Source organism: Lepisma saccharinum, chromosome 27 (assembly GCF_977018435.1).
Source record: "Lepisma saccharinum chromosome 27, izLepSacc3.1, whole genome shotgun sequence".
Lineage (NCBI taxonomy): Eukaryota > Metazoa > Arthropoda > Insecta > Zygentoma > Lepismatidae > Lepisma > Lepisma saccharinum.
This window is the reverse complement of record NC_139255.1, coordinates 20,967,460-20,984,177: the sequence shown is the minus strand read 5'-3', so window position 1 is coordinate 20,984,177 and position 16,718 is coordinate 20,967,460. Positions and strand designations below refer to the sequence as shown.

The window sequence follows — 16,718 nt, the reverse complement described above, 5'->3', positions numbered from 1 at the left end:
TCAGGCGGCAAAACGGGCTTTTTTGAACGACTGGAGCGCCGAAATGACGCACCAACGAGAAAAATGTTACTGAGAAAAGTTGTTTGTTTTGATGTCCTCTGTAAGTTTCCGTGGTCCGTGGGCGCCATTAAAATGACACCCTGTATATTTTTGTAGTAATATACCGGTATGGTAAAAATTTTGAAAATAATATTAACTCTGTAGTGAATTTATAATTAAAATCAAATGTATTATTGTATAAATTATCATTAACCAAATCTATAATCAATGAACAAGGGACCTTTTAACATTATGATTAATATCAAATGAGAAAATTATGTTATCATGGTAAAAATTGATCCACCTTATTCTTTTCTATAATTATCAATAGCTCAGTTTGCGTAACATTGCTCATTAAGCAAATTTCCAACCGATATTCAAGGTACCTCCTGTATTGGAAGGAGGTTCTGGTGCAATCATGCAAACGCTTTATGGAAATCAATTATTCTACAATCAGATGTGTCGTGCATCAGACAGATGAACATTGTCATGCAGGTCTTGCATTGCAAGAAAGATGGGAAAGAAATTACTATTTTCTAGGTAATCTAATTAATATCTGATTCACAACTGAGATAAGTGTCTGACACCTGTCTATGTGCATGTACATTAAACGTACAATCATGAATCGGAGTTCTCTTTGTATTGACTATATTATCATTCCACAAAATATTGTTATGGTTTGTCCACTAGACCACATTCATTAACTTACTAATGGATTTTGTTATGTTATTGAAGGAAAGTCACCGAATGCATAAATAGGTCTAGCAATTTGAAGGTGGAGGATAACAAATCATTTATTTTTTTTTGCCCTGGTTTAGGTACTGCAAAACCTGCAGTTTTCCTATTACTGTCTACGCTACTTTTTCTAATATTAACAAACGTGTGTTTATGGAATTTTATGGAATTATTTATGCGTTAGGTTTGGTGATGGAAACATTCAAAGGGTGAAGGACAAATGGCCAGATTGAGGTTACAAATCATCATGTTTAGATAACGCCAACTGCTCTAACATGACATGCTTAGATTGATTGATTTGGTGTTTTAAGTCTACTTTATGCACAGTAAGGCAAAAAGGGTCTGGACCTACAGTTTAGAGTAGGATCCAAACCACTATGTGCCTCCACTGGGTATCGAACCAGGAACCTCTTTATTACAAGGCGAGGATTCTACAACTGCGCCATCGGGGAGGCCCTACAACAACTTTCGGAAAATACTCTTTGCACTGTTGATGCATAAAAGAGTTTTTATTTTCTTTTTTATTTCCCTCTGGACTGGAGGTAATTCCAAGAATAAAGTGGCGAAACCGGACATTTTGGACTTGGATACAGCTCTGAGAAAAATGTCAGAATAACTTTGTTAATCTACTGATAAGTCAACATATACTCACGTGTGGAATCCATAGTCTCTTAAAATGCTCATGTGTTAGCAAAATTAAATCGCATTGTGATATGTTGAGATACCTTAATCGGTGATCTTCCCATGACATATAGAAGTAGTATGCTATTTCCATCTCCTGAAATAGGAGACAAGACAGCTCATATTGCGATTCTATTACATTCAGCAAAACTTCCTGTTAGGTCATGATATTTATAAGTATTTTTTTCAGTAAAATTACTATTTAAATTGATGAAAGTTAAGAGCAGTAAAATATGCCATGTTTAATCAACTCTTATCAATCCAAAACCTATATTTGTTCTAGGACTTATTTCAGTGTCAATTGTGTGTTTTCCTCTATTATAAACAAAAAACACAGGTTTTGTTTCACGCAGTCGCTGCAATGATATAGATATTGTTCTGTCTTATTACGTTGGTTTGCTATCTCTTTAGGGCACTCACGACAGAATACTCAGGCCCACGTAAGGAATCGAACCTGGAACCGTCCACGATGACATCGTGAATCTAACCGCATAGGCAATCGCTTGATTGATTTGCTTTATTACTTTGACTTTTGTGCCACCTTTGGCTAAGTTACAAAGATGAGGATGAGGGATGATATCATGACACTGATGAATGGACACTCACAAACATCCATGCCAAGCCCAGGATTCGAACCCGGGACCCCTGACGTCGTGTGATAATCACTCCGCCACGGGACCTTCGTATAGGCTATCTAGGTTGCACATATCTGGCTTGAATCTATCAGTTTATTAATATTTCTAATATGTTTATATACTTTATTTGAAAAAAGTATTACAACAGTACATTGATATGATAAATATACATATATCTTAAGTATTATTCCTTCGGCATTAGACATTACATATTTTTGATTGATTCCAGAGTTGAGGTATGCATACCTTCCTGTTTCTATGTATAAGTTTTATGAAAATATTTGCAGAAATAAGAAAAAAATATACAAAAGTAAAGTTGTGAACTAATTGATAACCTTTAATGTCCGACCAAACAGTTCACAGGTAACACCAATCCTCTTTCTCTGTACATAATACATTTAAATAAATTAATTATCTTTCATCCCATTTCACCTTGTAATGAATAAGAGTATGACTTGAAGAAATAATGCTACCTCATATTATACAGGGTTTGTCCAATAAGTATCGGGATTGATTTTGTCTGGCCAATGGGAAGAGGTTGTGGGCGGTCTCTGTGGGTGGGATCGGTGTTGCGAGATGTCACGTGAGCTAGAAGTGCCAGCTCGGTTGCCTCCGAACCTTTGGAGTGTGTAGGTCGCGCCTGAAGTGAAAGTGTGTTTAGTCCTCGCGTCGAGAGTCAAGATGCAGCGAACCTTCGAGCAGAGTTGTGCCATCAAATTTTGCGTTAAACTGAAAAAATCTGCTACTGAGACTTTTGAAATAATCCGTGAGCCTTGCAAGGACGAAGCCATGTCCAGAACGCGTGTTTTGAGTGACATTAAAAAATCAAAGATGGCCGGGAAGACGTCGAAGACAAGCAACGCGCTAGACGTCCGACATCGATCCGAAACGCTGAAAATGTGGCCAAAGTGCGAAAACTTCTGAACAGTGATCGCCGGTTAAGTGTTCGTTTGATAGCACAGGAGTTAAATTTGCTGAAATCCATTGTGAATTCAATTCTGACAGATGATTAGCAATTCCGGAAGGTGTGCGCGAAGTTGGTGCCGAAGGTTTTGTCAGACGAGCAATGCGCCCAGTCACACGTCGCTAATTGTGAGGGAGGCACTGGGGGGAGGCACTGGCCAAACAATGTGGCAACGCCGCCGCAAGCACCCTACAGTCCAGATATGGCTCCCCGACTTCTTTTTTGTTCCCTCAGATCAAAAGGAACCTGAAAGTACATCGTTTCGGGACGATTGAGGCGGTCGAAGCGACTTCCAGGGGGCGTATGAAGAGTGGAAGAAGCGCTGGCAGCGGTGTATTGGTGCAGGAGGGTCATATTGTTAGGAATATTAACACACTGTACATATGTCTTCAATAAATATATTTTTATGACTTCAGTCCCGATACTCATTGGACAAACCCTGTATATGTGGGGCGAACGTAACTGTAAGTACACACACACACACACCAGTACGCACCAGAAACGTTTGATGTGAGACGTAAATGTAACAATGCCTAACTTTGAACAATATAATATGCAATGTAATGAAAAGGTTTTAAGGTATTGTAAACGGATATACCTCTCTGATCTCTAAACATCACATATTTTACACCATGTAAATGCATTTTGAAATAAATCTAATCTGTACACATGCACGAATTGGATTAATTTGGTTTCATATTTAAATGATAATGGAATCAAAACCTTTGGTCTCTTGCCTGAGTGAGGGAAGCCAGACTAGAAGCCCGATTACAAATGGTACAATATAATTACATACTTGTGATATATATATATATATATATATATATATATATATATATCCAACCTTTACTCGGAATATGTCACATACATGTGACAACAAATATAATGTCGTTGTCGTATTTTGTCACATATATGTGACACGCAGGTTAAAATAAAATGCACGTGCTTTTAGCAAGTTGATACTTTCATGTTAGGGCGAAAACACTGACAGTCCTTCTGCAAAGGTTTATAATCATCATATGAATGCAAACTTTCCCCTTCTAACACATCAAGGTCACGTTTTCGAATCGTGCTTTGACAGGGAAACGATAAAGAGGTACAGTTTATGACAGCGTTTTCTTCGTGGCGCAGGACGTGAAATCTGACTTGTCGGTGATAAGAGCAAACCTAGTTTTGTCTGAAGTTTTCAAAGAGGGGTGTGGGATGGACTGGAAGGCGTCTTTTTGCCCGAAGAGAAGCTAAAAATAGACCAAGCTAAAATGCAAGTGGTCGGTCACACGTGACGCCACAAGCCAACAAAGGCAGATTTCTGGGGCACGCAACGCCACAAGGCAAGAAAAACAGATTTATGGGAAATTAAAGCTTCTGCAATGTTTGTCAGCTAAAATGTTTCCCAGCGTGCATTGCACCCACCTTTCACCCCCCTTTTAGCGGAGACAGGCCTTAGTCTAGGTTTATAATAATTTCATGTGCACTATGCAAATTAGCATACTTTTTTTTGTCAAAAAGCAGAGTTTGACATATTGCCTCATATTTCACCTTGAATGACAGCCAGAAACATGAAACATGTTTCATTTCGTTGCCAAGGGCCCATTCTATGAAAACAAGGCTAAAGTTTGCATCCTTTTCCCATAAGAGTGAGGAAAGAGGGGGCAAAGTCCAGATTTCTATTTTTTTTTCCCAACATCCCGTCTTTCTTACTTCGGAGTTCTGAATTTTACATGGGTTGCATGCCCTGATGTTTTAGCTTCCAAACAAATGTTGCCCGAAGTAGATATGTCAAATAGTCTAAGCCGCGCGTCAGCCCAACTTCGCAGCAACTTTTTGCACATGTAGATTAAAACGTGTGCGCAGAATATAGTTCCGTTGAGACGGGTTCTATTCCGACATAACTGCTTACTTACAAGGAAACAGTTCATTAATTTGTAATATGTAGACAATGTAATATATACATTAGCATACATGTACCTGATCGGTTGCAATCACTGAGCAGACGAACTTGGAACCGCAACTAGGCTGTTGGAAGCAGTGAATGAGCACTTAAACTCAAGAGCGAGTCGAGGTGGACTGGAAGACGGTTGCAGTACGCGTGGAATCGCCAATCCGTCTGACACCAGTGTTGCAGACCATACTATTTTAACCCTACATTTATCGTGATTCATTGCTAATCTAGCTGCACAGCAACGAGAATGGCTGAATCGAGGTCTCCTGTTGAGCGCGCGGTTTCGCCCGAATGTTATTTTAGGCAGCATTCAAGAGGGAAAGCTCTCCAAAGTCAAGCCAAACAAGTTGTTTTAAATCCATATTCATCCTTAAGGTAACAATATCCGGATAAGACAGGACGTGAGGTGATGAGCATGAAGTCGGTGTTGACAGGTGTCAGTGAACGTTCCATTTACGCGGCGAAGAGTGTTTTTTTTTTTTTTTTTTTAACGGATAATATGAAAGCACCAGGCAAGAAGAGGCCCCTTGCTAAAGGAAATCAAAAAAATAAAAAAAAACTGGCGCAGGCATAGAGGCCAGCATAGTCTGCCTTTTACCTACCCACTGCCCGCTTGCACGCGATAACAGGTTTACCTGCTCGCCTGCCCACGGCAACGAGTCGACTTGCGTCTCTACCCGGGTTCTTGGTCTTCAAGGCGCTCTGCGCTTACAAGGTACCTGGGCATTCAACAAGACCCGGGCGCCTGCAAAACCTGCTGGAAGGAAACAGCCCGCCGGCAGCGTGTCGCTCCAGGTGTTTCATCACCACGTGGACGGCTGCAGCCAGTGTTGCCTACTTACGTAGCTACTAAATCCTACGAAGTCCTAGGAGGAGCTTCTTCTCCAAGGAGAATTTATATACTTAGCGATTTCAGTTCAGCGTAAGCAGTTTCTATCTTATTGCCAGGAAATGCACGCAATATTACAGTTTCATTTATCTAAATTAATGTTCGAGCAAACAAAAATCTCCTCACTGAAAACTAATTGTTTTTCATTGCATGGTGCCTTAACCAGGCACGCAGTGGCGCAACCAGAGGGGGCAGGGTGCATTGCTCACAACCTTGGACGGAAATTGTCTAGCGGAGGGGTCAGGCTGGGGGTCAAACATTAAAGTACAAGTCTCATCAAGTTCAATGCCGTTGCAAAGGGGTAGCGGGAGTCGGCCCTGAGCGCCGAACGATCTAAGTGAGAAAAGTTTTAAAACAGAGAATGCTATGGCGGCCCGTGATATTATTTGCTATTGATGTTGGTTTGTTACGAGTTGGATGAATTAATTATGTAATACGTCGCTCCACGTGAAAAGAAAATATTGTAGATGGAAATTTTACATGCCATATGTATGTACATTCGGAATGCATTTATCATGCACTTTCTTTCTTTCAAAAATAGTTTGTGTGCTCGTTTTCCATTATTAGCTAATGTGAAATTGACGTGTTGAAAAAAAATATTTCTAATCCTCTGTTTCAACACAAATGCGTGAGAACCGACTTCTACCCCTTTTTGCGTGATTTATGAGGATAATAATGCCTTTCATGCTACTTTATTACTATTATTGTGATTGTTGTTGTTGTTACGTTTATCCAAGTACTTGCCCCCCCCCCCCAAAACGAGGGTAACGACAATGCCCCTGGCTGGCTACGGCCCTGGTGTTCGCAGTAGAACAGTGTGTTGTTTGACTCGCGACCTCGGCGTCGAACGTGACATGTTTCAGTCCTGCCCTATATCACTATATATACGTATATTGGTTATTTACGACATATACTTATGGATCCTGTGCCACGGAAAACCTATTTCAATGTGTGTGTGTGGGGGGGGGGGGTTGTAGCAACATTCGTAAATCTCATTTCATTGTTGATATGGCTTCCGAAGCTTTCAGTTCCCTTTTTTAAGTAGTGAAAATATATTGCAGTTGGCAACACTGCAGAACGGTGTGGGCCCGGTGCAGTTTCTACTCGAAGCAACTACGTCATGCAGAGGGAGGGGTCTGCAGTTGATGGAAAGAACGAACTGAGACCTACTAGGTATCGTAAGACTGCGGGTACCCGGCGGGTCTACAATGCCTGCCAGGAACGATCTGGGCAGGTGGGCATAAGGGCTGCTCAAGCAAGGATGTTGCGCAGGTTGCATGGCATTTCAGGAGCGATGTCTCGCGAACGGGTCTGCTCCAGGTCTTGTGCAGGCCTCTGCTCAGGCAATAAGAAGTGAGAGTGATTTACCGCCGATGAGCGCTCGAACTGTGTGTCGGGTGTTGAATGATTTGGGTTTTGAGTTTAGGAGGAGGAAACGATCGTCTGTGTTGCTGGAGAGGGAAGATATTGTTGTTTGGCGACACAAGTATATCCGCGCTATAAATAGGCACCGCCGCGAAAAGAAACATATTTATTATTTGGACGAGACATGGGTCAACGCGGGACGCACTTTGAATAAAGCGTGGAAGGATACAACTGTGCGAAACCACCGCCAGGCTTTCGTTGAAGGGCTGAGCACTGGATTAAAGCAGCCGACTGGGAAAGGGGGGGGGGCTTATTGTTACACACATTGGCAGCAACAAAGGTTTTGTCAAAGACGCTTGATTACTGTTTGTAACGATTGATAAATTTTGGTAAATTTCTTTATTATTCAAATTAATTTTCGATAGCCCTCGTATAAATTCTTTTGTAGTCTAATCTTTTTGAATGTATATTTTATCCTTGTTAAAATTTTGTAACCCAGTTTCTGCCAAGCGAAAAAGAACGCAAAGCAAGTTGAAGCTTGCATTATTTTTCTTTCTTAACAACAATGGGTTCTTTTTCGTTCGGCGCTGCGCGGTTTTGTAAGTTTTGCTGCATTGTGTTTCTCGATATGCTTTTTCAACGGGGTAATTGTTTAGGTTAAAAATAACTTTCCATGTGTCTAAATCTTTTGTTCAGGGAATAGAATTGCGCAATCCCGCGAGTATAAATACCAGCCGTTTCGCTGGCAAAATAATCAGTTAATCAGTGTACTCAGGAATCTTAGGTGATTAAATCGCTTGTCCAGGGCTGGGAGAATACGGGCGTTGTGTGGGGAGTGGCTGGTCAGCTCTCCCTTCCACAATGTCCGAGGTTTTCCGTAAGACACCTTTCAGGATTTGTGCTGGCTAGCATGATCCTTAAAGGGGATTTTGGCAGGCTTATAAATAATTAATTCATATATAAATATTTAACCTTAATAATTTAAACTTTGAAATTATTCATATATTTTAAATTCTGTCGAAGTTGTCACTGGTCAGTGTGGCTCCGATGTAAATTCAAATTAAATAAATTAGGCTCATCAAAGATATACATCCTTCTCGTCGAGTTATTTTTTTTTTATGCTAAATCATTCTGAATTCTCCTGGTCAGGAGGTTCAATTAAATAAATTTGATTCTTTTTTTAGTTTAATCCGAGAGCATACCTCTGGTCAGAGGGTGCCTTTTAAATCTAACTGCTTATATAGTTTACATGTCTCTTTTAAAGTCTGAGTATCCGGAAAGTTGAGAAGGTTTATGGTTTATCTTATTTAGGTTTATATTTGATGTAATTTTGAAACAGCTATAATAGGTGACCGGTCGTATATAAGTTTTTCTAGAAATCATTTAATGTAAAAGTCTATTGTTTTGCTTTTGCAATGTGAGTACCTAAAACGGGTAGACATAGAATCCCCTATTATGTTAAGGAATTCCACGTGGACATTTGTAATTTGTGGCCGAGATATGGCTTTGATATTGGATAGAGAAAGGCTCCCCTTATATTTTGTTATGAATGTTTTTGGAGGTTGACCCTGAAAATGGTAGTTTACCTCATGAGTTCTAGAGAACATAATGCAGATGTGAAAATATGACAGAAGCACGAATAAAAATTTAAGGAAAGATGTTATGCAAATTTTTCTTTGGTTTTGGTTAATAGTAATTTTGTCGACCTTTAGTTAATAATTTGTCACCCATTATTTGAAACCAAGATACAGGTGTGTTAGTTCTATGATGGGTATGGACATGTTATATAAGAGAGTGCTCAGTGGATTTTATGTTTACTCAATAGAAAGTTTTGACTATGTTACGGAAGTCGTTAATGATCTAAATTTTATCTTGGCATTGTTGTGGTTTTCCTTTTGATCAGAAGTTTGTATATTTTTTCTTTTAACTTAACTATGTTTGAATTTGTGAATAAGTTGATTAAGGTTTAGACGGAGAACCTTCTCTCATGTTAATTTTGGAAAGTTTGTTGGAAATTTGAGATGTAAATAAATTTGTAATCGTTAATGGGTATTTCCTTATAGTAAATTTGGTTTATAAGTACAAATTAACTCGCCTCCTTTTGGTTTGGTGAGGTGTCTCGCCGTCACTGGTCAGTGAAGCGGAGGCTTTATCAATCCATAAGATGTCAGTTTAGATTATTGTCACGCGCTGAAAAAAATTAACTCAACTGATCTAAGCAACGCAACAACGCAGAATCGCTCGCCGTGACACCTGTCACGCGAATTAAACATTACATGAATTATAATACGGTCAGGATAAGTGCTTACAGTCGGAGTTACCGAGAATAAACCTAGGAGGATTTGATTTTAAGTACCTGAAATGACGTTACATAATACTACGGTGGTTCTGAATATATACATATACTAAAGCACAGATAAATACACAGTACATCTTGCCCTCTTTCACTCGATCTCTCATTCATACACTCATTCCATGGCATATTGCGACAATATGACAATTACAAAGGTTAGATTAATTAATACTCTGACTATACTCATGCTATTTCTTGGCTACATTGCCGTTTATAATTTACCGTTAAGGATTTTAAGTATAAAGTGAATAATTGTTCCTTGTGCGAACCCCTTTTATCTTTTCTGAAGGTATAAATATATATAAATATATTTCAATGGACTATTGTTTAGCTGTTAACATAAACTCTGATCTATAACTTTGATTGTCCGCCGGAATAACGATGTCTAGTTATGCCCTAGCACTGATTTAAGTTATGCAATGATTTGATTTACCCAGATTCGCGGTAGATTGGCGTCATCTCTCTCACACACGCACATGGTTGAATCTTACCTTCGCTGCATTCCCTCTGACCTGGGTAGGGTGAAAGTGGTCCTACAGTATTGGAAGAAGTCCGCACTCCATTGTTGCACGTCGCGGTTATCCTGGTTGGCGAAAATGGATCTCCCGGCAGTTCCGTCCGGCATCATCGGATCCTGGCTTCACTCGTTCACTTTTCGCGGTTTCCCGTGGACACACATGGATATTAAATATTATTAACTTCTGCTAACTTAGGACGTTGTTTCGGACGATTGACACAGGTGGACGTGTCTGGCGTTATTCTCACATACCACACGTATTTGCACGAATGCGTTGACGGCTAGGGGGAAACGACCCCCCTGGGTCTACTCTGTTCTACTCCATGGCTCTAAAACACTCACTCGAGGAAAAACAAATCCAGACCACGGGTCTGATCGCGACTCGCAGCTAGGTCGCGCGTAGCTCACACTCCGGTGGTGATTCTAGGCAAACTGTTTTCTCGCTATTCCGACTCATCCCTTTTATTCAAGATTTGAAAGTGGTAACGCTCTAGGCTCTGTGTTCAGGTGTTAATTTATTGTTTCTGGTGCTTTGACCGTTGTCCTCCTATCCTGGTCAACGCTCACTCCGGTCCTTAACCTCTGGTAGCAGCCCCTCGTGCAGAGATTAGGCTAAATCCTCCTCTATTGTGTCAGTCACGGACAGCAAGGCCCAACTCACCAGTACACCGTCTCCCATTGAATCCAGCGATGGATCTTTAATAATTCATAACTCCCGTAGTTCTGTTCTGATTAGGCTCAAATCTTGGAATCAATACCTTCATGATGTGGTCTTCCGCTGGTAAAAATCTCGTCCAATTCGGTCCATTGGTTTAGAAGTTGCTCGTTTCCTGCTATTCCTTATAAGAATGCATGTAAATCCGAATTCGGGCGAAAAACGGTGGTTGAGCAAGTTAGTGTTGGCTATGGCAGTTCGCTAGACACCTGTATTCGCGACGGATATTAATATTATCAATTGTAATTAATTCTTAATAACGGGCAATTAGATTAATTACGTGTTACTCAATATTTGACCGTTATAACATTCCCCTCCTTTTAATTAAGAATTTTTTTCAGAGTGAACTTGTGAGTGACAGGAAAAAATTCATACCACATATCAATGATATTTGTTAGTGATCGCACACTTAGGCGTCTGAATAGGGACTCGAACCCTGGACCGTATAACTTTCAACCCAACATTAGAATGAAGTTATACTTCTTGCAATTGTACTATAATTATGAAAATATAAACGAATATAATAAAATATACAAGAATACAATACAGATATAAAATATTTATGCGAGGTTAAAATTACACTAGCAAGGTTTTTGCGTTAGGGAGGCGAGGATAGCAGAATGGACTGACAGACTGAGGATTGAGTTTTGCGTGTGAACCCCTTTCTGTCATCGTCACTGTCTCAGGGGGAAATTATGTGAACAATTTGCAAGTTTCACATAATACTCAGAGTATGAGAGTATCTGTTTATCCCATTCCAGAGATCAACATTTTATTTAAGTTAATTTTCATTTCAGCCTATAGGTTGATGAGGATGGGTGTTGAATTGACTGTTGACCCGACAATATGAATGAATAGAAAAACAAAAGAAACATAAGTAAACACAATGCTTCTATGGGATTCGATAATGAGCCTACCCCCCCAAGACATTTAAAAATGTGGTGTATATGGATAGTATATTGTGCCCAAAATTTCTTTTTGAGCTTTTGGACTGTGCTGGGATGAATACATTGTATGCTGACGCATTTTTCTCGTGAGCTTTATTATCTTTTTTCTAAAAAATATTTCATCGACTGACAACTCCGAGCCATTCATCCACAAGAACGTTCATTTTTCGGGGTGGCAGACACTTGTTTGTTACCGTGGAAGGTTGACTTTTGCTTTCTTCTGTGGTGTGAAATTTGCAGCAAGTGTTTCGTTCATATTATTTGCTTCTTTGTCGGTTTAGTGAATGGGGAGGGGGAGAGGATTCGGGAGTTATTAATGACATTTTGGAGATGGGATTTTCGGCATAATAATAATAAAAGTGCAAACAATCCGAAATGGTAGGTGTGTATGTTCCTGATTTGCAGGACTTGTTTCAAGGAAGTAGTAGTATTGGTTATAGGATAAACTCAGGAAAGGAAGAGTTCCCCTCAAGCAGGTTTGGCTATACTTAAAACAAGCTCAACATGAGCATATGAGCTTTTTGCTCTAGTGTGGAACCCTGCCTAATCCAAGATTTTTGTAAAAATGCTCTTGGGAATTTTTTGTGAAAGGAAGAGCTCCCTCAGATTGATTTGGCCATACTTACAAAAGTTGCATCAGCCAGATTTTTGTCCATAAACTTGTCAAAAATTGATATTTTTTTGGCCACACCAGAAATTAAGCAAAAAAGCTATATACACACACATACACACACACACACCCACCCATATACACACATATTTACTTCCAGTTTAAGTTTAATTGATAAACAAGGGGTTCTGGGTTCGAGTCCTGATAGATTGAAATACATTTGGCATTCCATATGTGAGATTTTGAGAATAATTACTGCTAGTTGATATACAACTCCCAGATCTGAAAATCTGGTAAAAGTGTTATACAACAGAACAACAGAGCAGAATTATTTTGTTGGGTAATTGGATCACCCAAGCCTAGTTAATAGCTGTTGTCTGGGTATAAAATCATATTAACTGCTGTTATATTTTTATGAGGCAAAACTCCCTGGTCAATACACTGGAATAGAGGTCAAGCAAACATAATTAATTGCTTGCATGTTCTTCTAATCTTTTAATTAATCCTATGTTTTGGCCAGCAGTTAATTATGTTTGCCCGGGAAAATTTATGCCAACAGATATAATCTACATTGCGTCTTTTCAAAGAGTAATAACATATTATTCATCATCAAAGAGTAATTGCCCTATTTCTGTATGCCAGCAGATATAATCTATATTGTGTCTTTTCAGAGATTATTCAACATCAAAAAGTAATTGCCTTCTTTCTGTATGCCTGGGAGATTTTATCTGTTGGCTTAACCTGCACTATGTTTTTTCAGAGGGAAATTACATGTTATTTGTCATAGAACTCAAAGAGAAATTCTTATCTGTACTGTACCCCCTTTCAGGGAAAATTACTTGCCATTCATCATATTGAGGAAATTCCTAGTATTGGCTTCATGGATATTTGTCATGCAAACTGAATTGCAGGTTTGGTCTTGTTGCAATAAGGGCTCAAGTCTTTAACTTACAGAATATTGTATATTTCTGTATTTCAGCTTTTGGTAGATGTGTTGTGTTTTGGGTAGGTATAAAAGCTTTTCTGCCACGAGCAGATGTACTATAAAATTTGGGTAAGTAATATATTTCCTGACAGCAAAATGTTGTTTATAATCAAAGGGCTTCCATGTTTGAATCGGAGCTCTAGAATTGCTCTGTGACCCTCTCATTTCTTACATCATAAACATATGATTTTTCTCCTATGAGAATAACACTACATATGGTGTCATCAGGTAATGCCTCATGGAATTCACAGATAAATTTAATATTTGTCCTGTCATTCACCACAACCTGTTTCCTTTTTGAAGTGTTAATTACAAACATGGGTCTCTGTGCCTTGAATTCATCTGGAGTGTAATACATATCAGTATTGCCTGTAGTGACACGTTTGAAGGAAGAAAAAGCCTCATATAATTTGAGGAAATCATTCTTGGACATGTCTAAATTGTAATTTTCTCTAGGAAAGACCTCATTTCTGCCATTTTTAAGATATATGTTTTTGATGTTGCAGCTATCAAATTTACTTGAATTTTTTTCCTGATTGTTGTGTCTTCCAGTCTGAAACAGTACTACTGCAAAATCAGGCATGTCATATTGAATACTGGAGAATGAATTTGTAGCATCAAACTCATAATAAGTACCAGTGGCAGGCTTCTGTACACATTGATATGTATAAAATTGCAGAGGAACCTGTGGATTTTTTATTATATCAGCTTTGTATTTAAGAGCATAACTGGCCTCGTATTCAACAACAGGGATTCTTAGCTCCATAGTCTGAATAATGCATTTGCCTGCATCTGGTAGGGTATTAGGCAGAGCTTCCCCTGCAGGGTTTATTGCACTGTACCTCATCAAAGCATTGTTATCATTTGCAGCTCTTCTAAATGTGATTCTTAACCCACCCTTCCACATAATATCTTTGAAATCCGAGAAGAATCCTGGCAATAGGCGCATCGGGAACAGCACTGTGTGGTTCTTAGATAATATCTTATCACCAGCTTCAAATCCACCGATTTTGTAGTAAGAAGCCTCGGTTTTGGATAATTTTAATGTGGCCAAAGCTGTGGAGGTAATGCCGGGATAATCTATTCTGTTTATAACAACGCCATGCTTTCTGATCTCAATTTCAGAGAATAGATGCGGTACAAAATTATCTACAAGTCTTATATTAGAATTTGCCGGATAATCTGTTCCATCGAGCTTTACAACATCAAATTTGATGTATAGATCTGCTCTGTGGGGGTGTATAAATCCATCCCCTACATCAAGATCAACCTCAACCTCTGTGTTGGGTTGATTTAAATTTGCAAATGTCCTCCTGTTTGGGGGGAATGATTGTAGCTCATAACTCTCAATATTTTCCATTTTCTTCTTGTATGTATTTTTATTTAAATGTTAATTTCTATGATGGCAGTTGTTGTGGCTCCAGCAAAATCAACTAATTCTTCTTTTTCATTAGTGACCATCAATTCAATATTATCTATTCTGTTATGACACACAGGAAAATATAATGTTGGGGATGGATTGTAGATAATAGGCTCCATTAATTCAGAATTAGGCTTGAATGTTGCAATAATGCCAGTTTGTTTGTGAGTGCCTATGCCATTTGATTTGGTGATCATACCCTCAGCCACATTACAGTGAATATTCAGAGTCTCTATGGCCAAGAATTTAGGTATATTCATAGCAGTGTGTTTGATGCCTGGTTCAAGTTTTGTGTTGTTCTCAAAGCTTAACAGCTCTCCTATAGTACCCAGATTCACTGTTTCTGTAGCAGATACAATTTCTACTCTGTGAGTGACAGAATTTTGACTTAACACTACACCTCTGGGTAATTGAGCATTTAAAGTGGACAGATTATACTGCCCTGGAGTGATGACAATTTTTTCATCCCCTACTGCAATTGTATTGTTGTGGTGTGTAATATTGGGGATTAGGTACATGCCATAAAATGCCCTGAGAGCTATTGTTTTGGGATATACAATATCATCATGCAATTTGAGTTTCAATATTGAATTTTGGCTGGTGAGATGGAATACCCCCATGATGTTTTAGATACCACAAGGCTTTTTGAAAATCTTCAATTGATGGTTTATTTATTTGAGACATGTATCTAAGAACAGATAAACACAAATGTCCACAATTAACATCTTTGAAATTTTGAACACGGGCATTATTGTAATAAAGATTAGCTGAATTTAGATATTTTATTAAATTTTCAGGTGGAACACCTCCAAATGAATCAAACACAAATGCCTTATTTTTTAAATATTTAAGATAGCAAATCCAGTGAGTGCCCTGATTTTTGAACTTATCCAAATTAACAATGTCACACTCTTTGTTGAGTGGTTGTTCTGGTAAAGAATCAGACATGTACACACCTCTAAAATTTTTGATGCCCAGTGGCTTGATTAAAGCTTCAATATCTTGGTTTGTAAGCGGCTCTTGTTTTTTTTAAACTTATTCATGGCTCTCTTAACACCTTTGCCCTGTTTCTCCATTGCCAGGTTATGGCGCCTCTGCTCATCTAATTCTGCCCTATTTTTCTTGGCATCTATTACTGTTTTTGCTATGGCGGCTGATCCCCCGGCCAAGCTCCCAACAGCCCCGAGAGCAGCTAAGATGGCAGGGATGGTAAATATAAATCCCCCCACATGTGATTTTTTTCTTGATTGCTGTAATTTTTTTAATTGGGGGGTACTAAGTAACAATTTCATACCATGCCCCTTTGCAATACAAGAATTTTTTTTCTTGCGCTGCTTTTTGGTCAAAAGACTATCAATAGTTTTAAGAGATTTGAGACCTGCATAAGGTATTTGATACATAACACCCTTGGCCTTCATTGTAGGTTTATTATATACATATTCACAACCCCCACCCCAGTTTTTGTTTGGTGCTCATAGCTATGGTGGTTCCCAATGCTGCTATTTTTTCACTTAAAGAAGCATCTTTGCTTACAAATCTGCCAAATGCAGCCTCTTCTAATTTCTTGTCTGCAACATGTCTTTTGTCAAGATCAGAATGTGTGTTGTATGCAATATCATGGTCTCTACAAGCAGCATCTAAAGGATTAACACCAGGATCCCCTCTGTTTAATCTATGGTCCAATTTTGTACCGGGACCACAATACTGATAGCCTGGAATATGTAGTTCAAATGGCAGCTTGTTTATAATATCATTAACAAGGCCCCGACCCTCAGAAATATTCCAAAATTTAGGTGGTAGAGTGTTAATAATTTTTATGAGATATCCAATCCCCTTAGTGTCATTCACTATAAAATTAGACAATTTTGTGCTTATCATGTCCATAATTCCAACTTTTTCATTGTAAAAATTGTGGTTCCCA

At 38.9% G+C, this 16,718-nt stretch overlaps 1 protein-coding gene across 1 annotated transcript in view; it reads right to left on the bottom strand.

The window, feature by feature from the left end:
* LOC145980187 (glutamate-gated chloride channel alpha-like) overlaps positions 1 to 16,718 on the bottom strand; it is a 117,094-nt gene that overhangs the window by 43,002 nt on the left and 57,374 nt on the right. Inside the window, exon 4 of the mRNA XM_083113218.1 lies at positions 1,427 to 1,552. Within this exon, the coding sequence (XP_082969344.1) occupies positions 1,427 to 1,552 (126 nt within the window). The remainder of the gene's footprint in view (positions 1 to 1,426; positions 1,553 to 16,718) is intronic.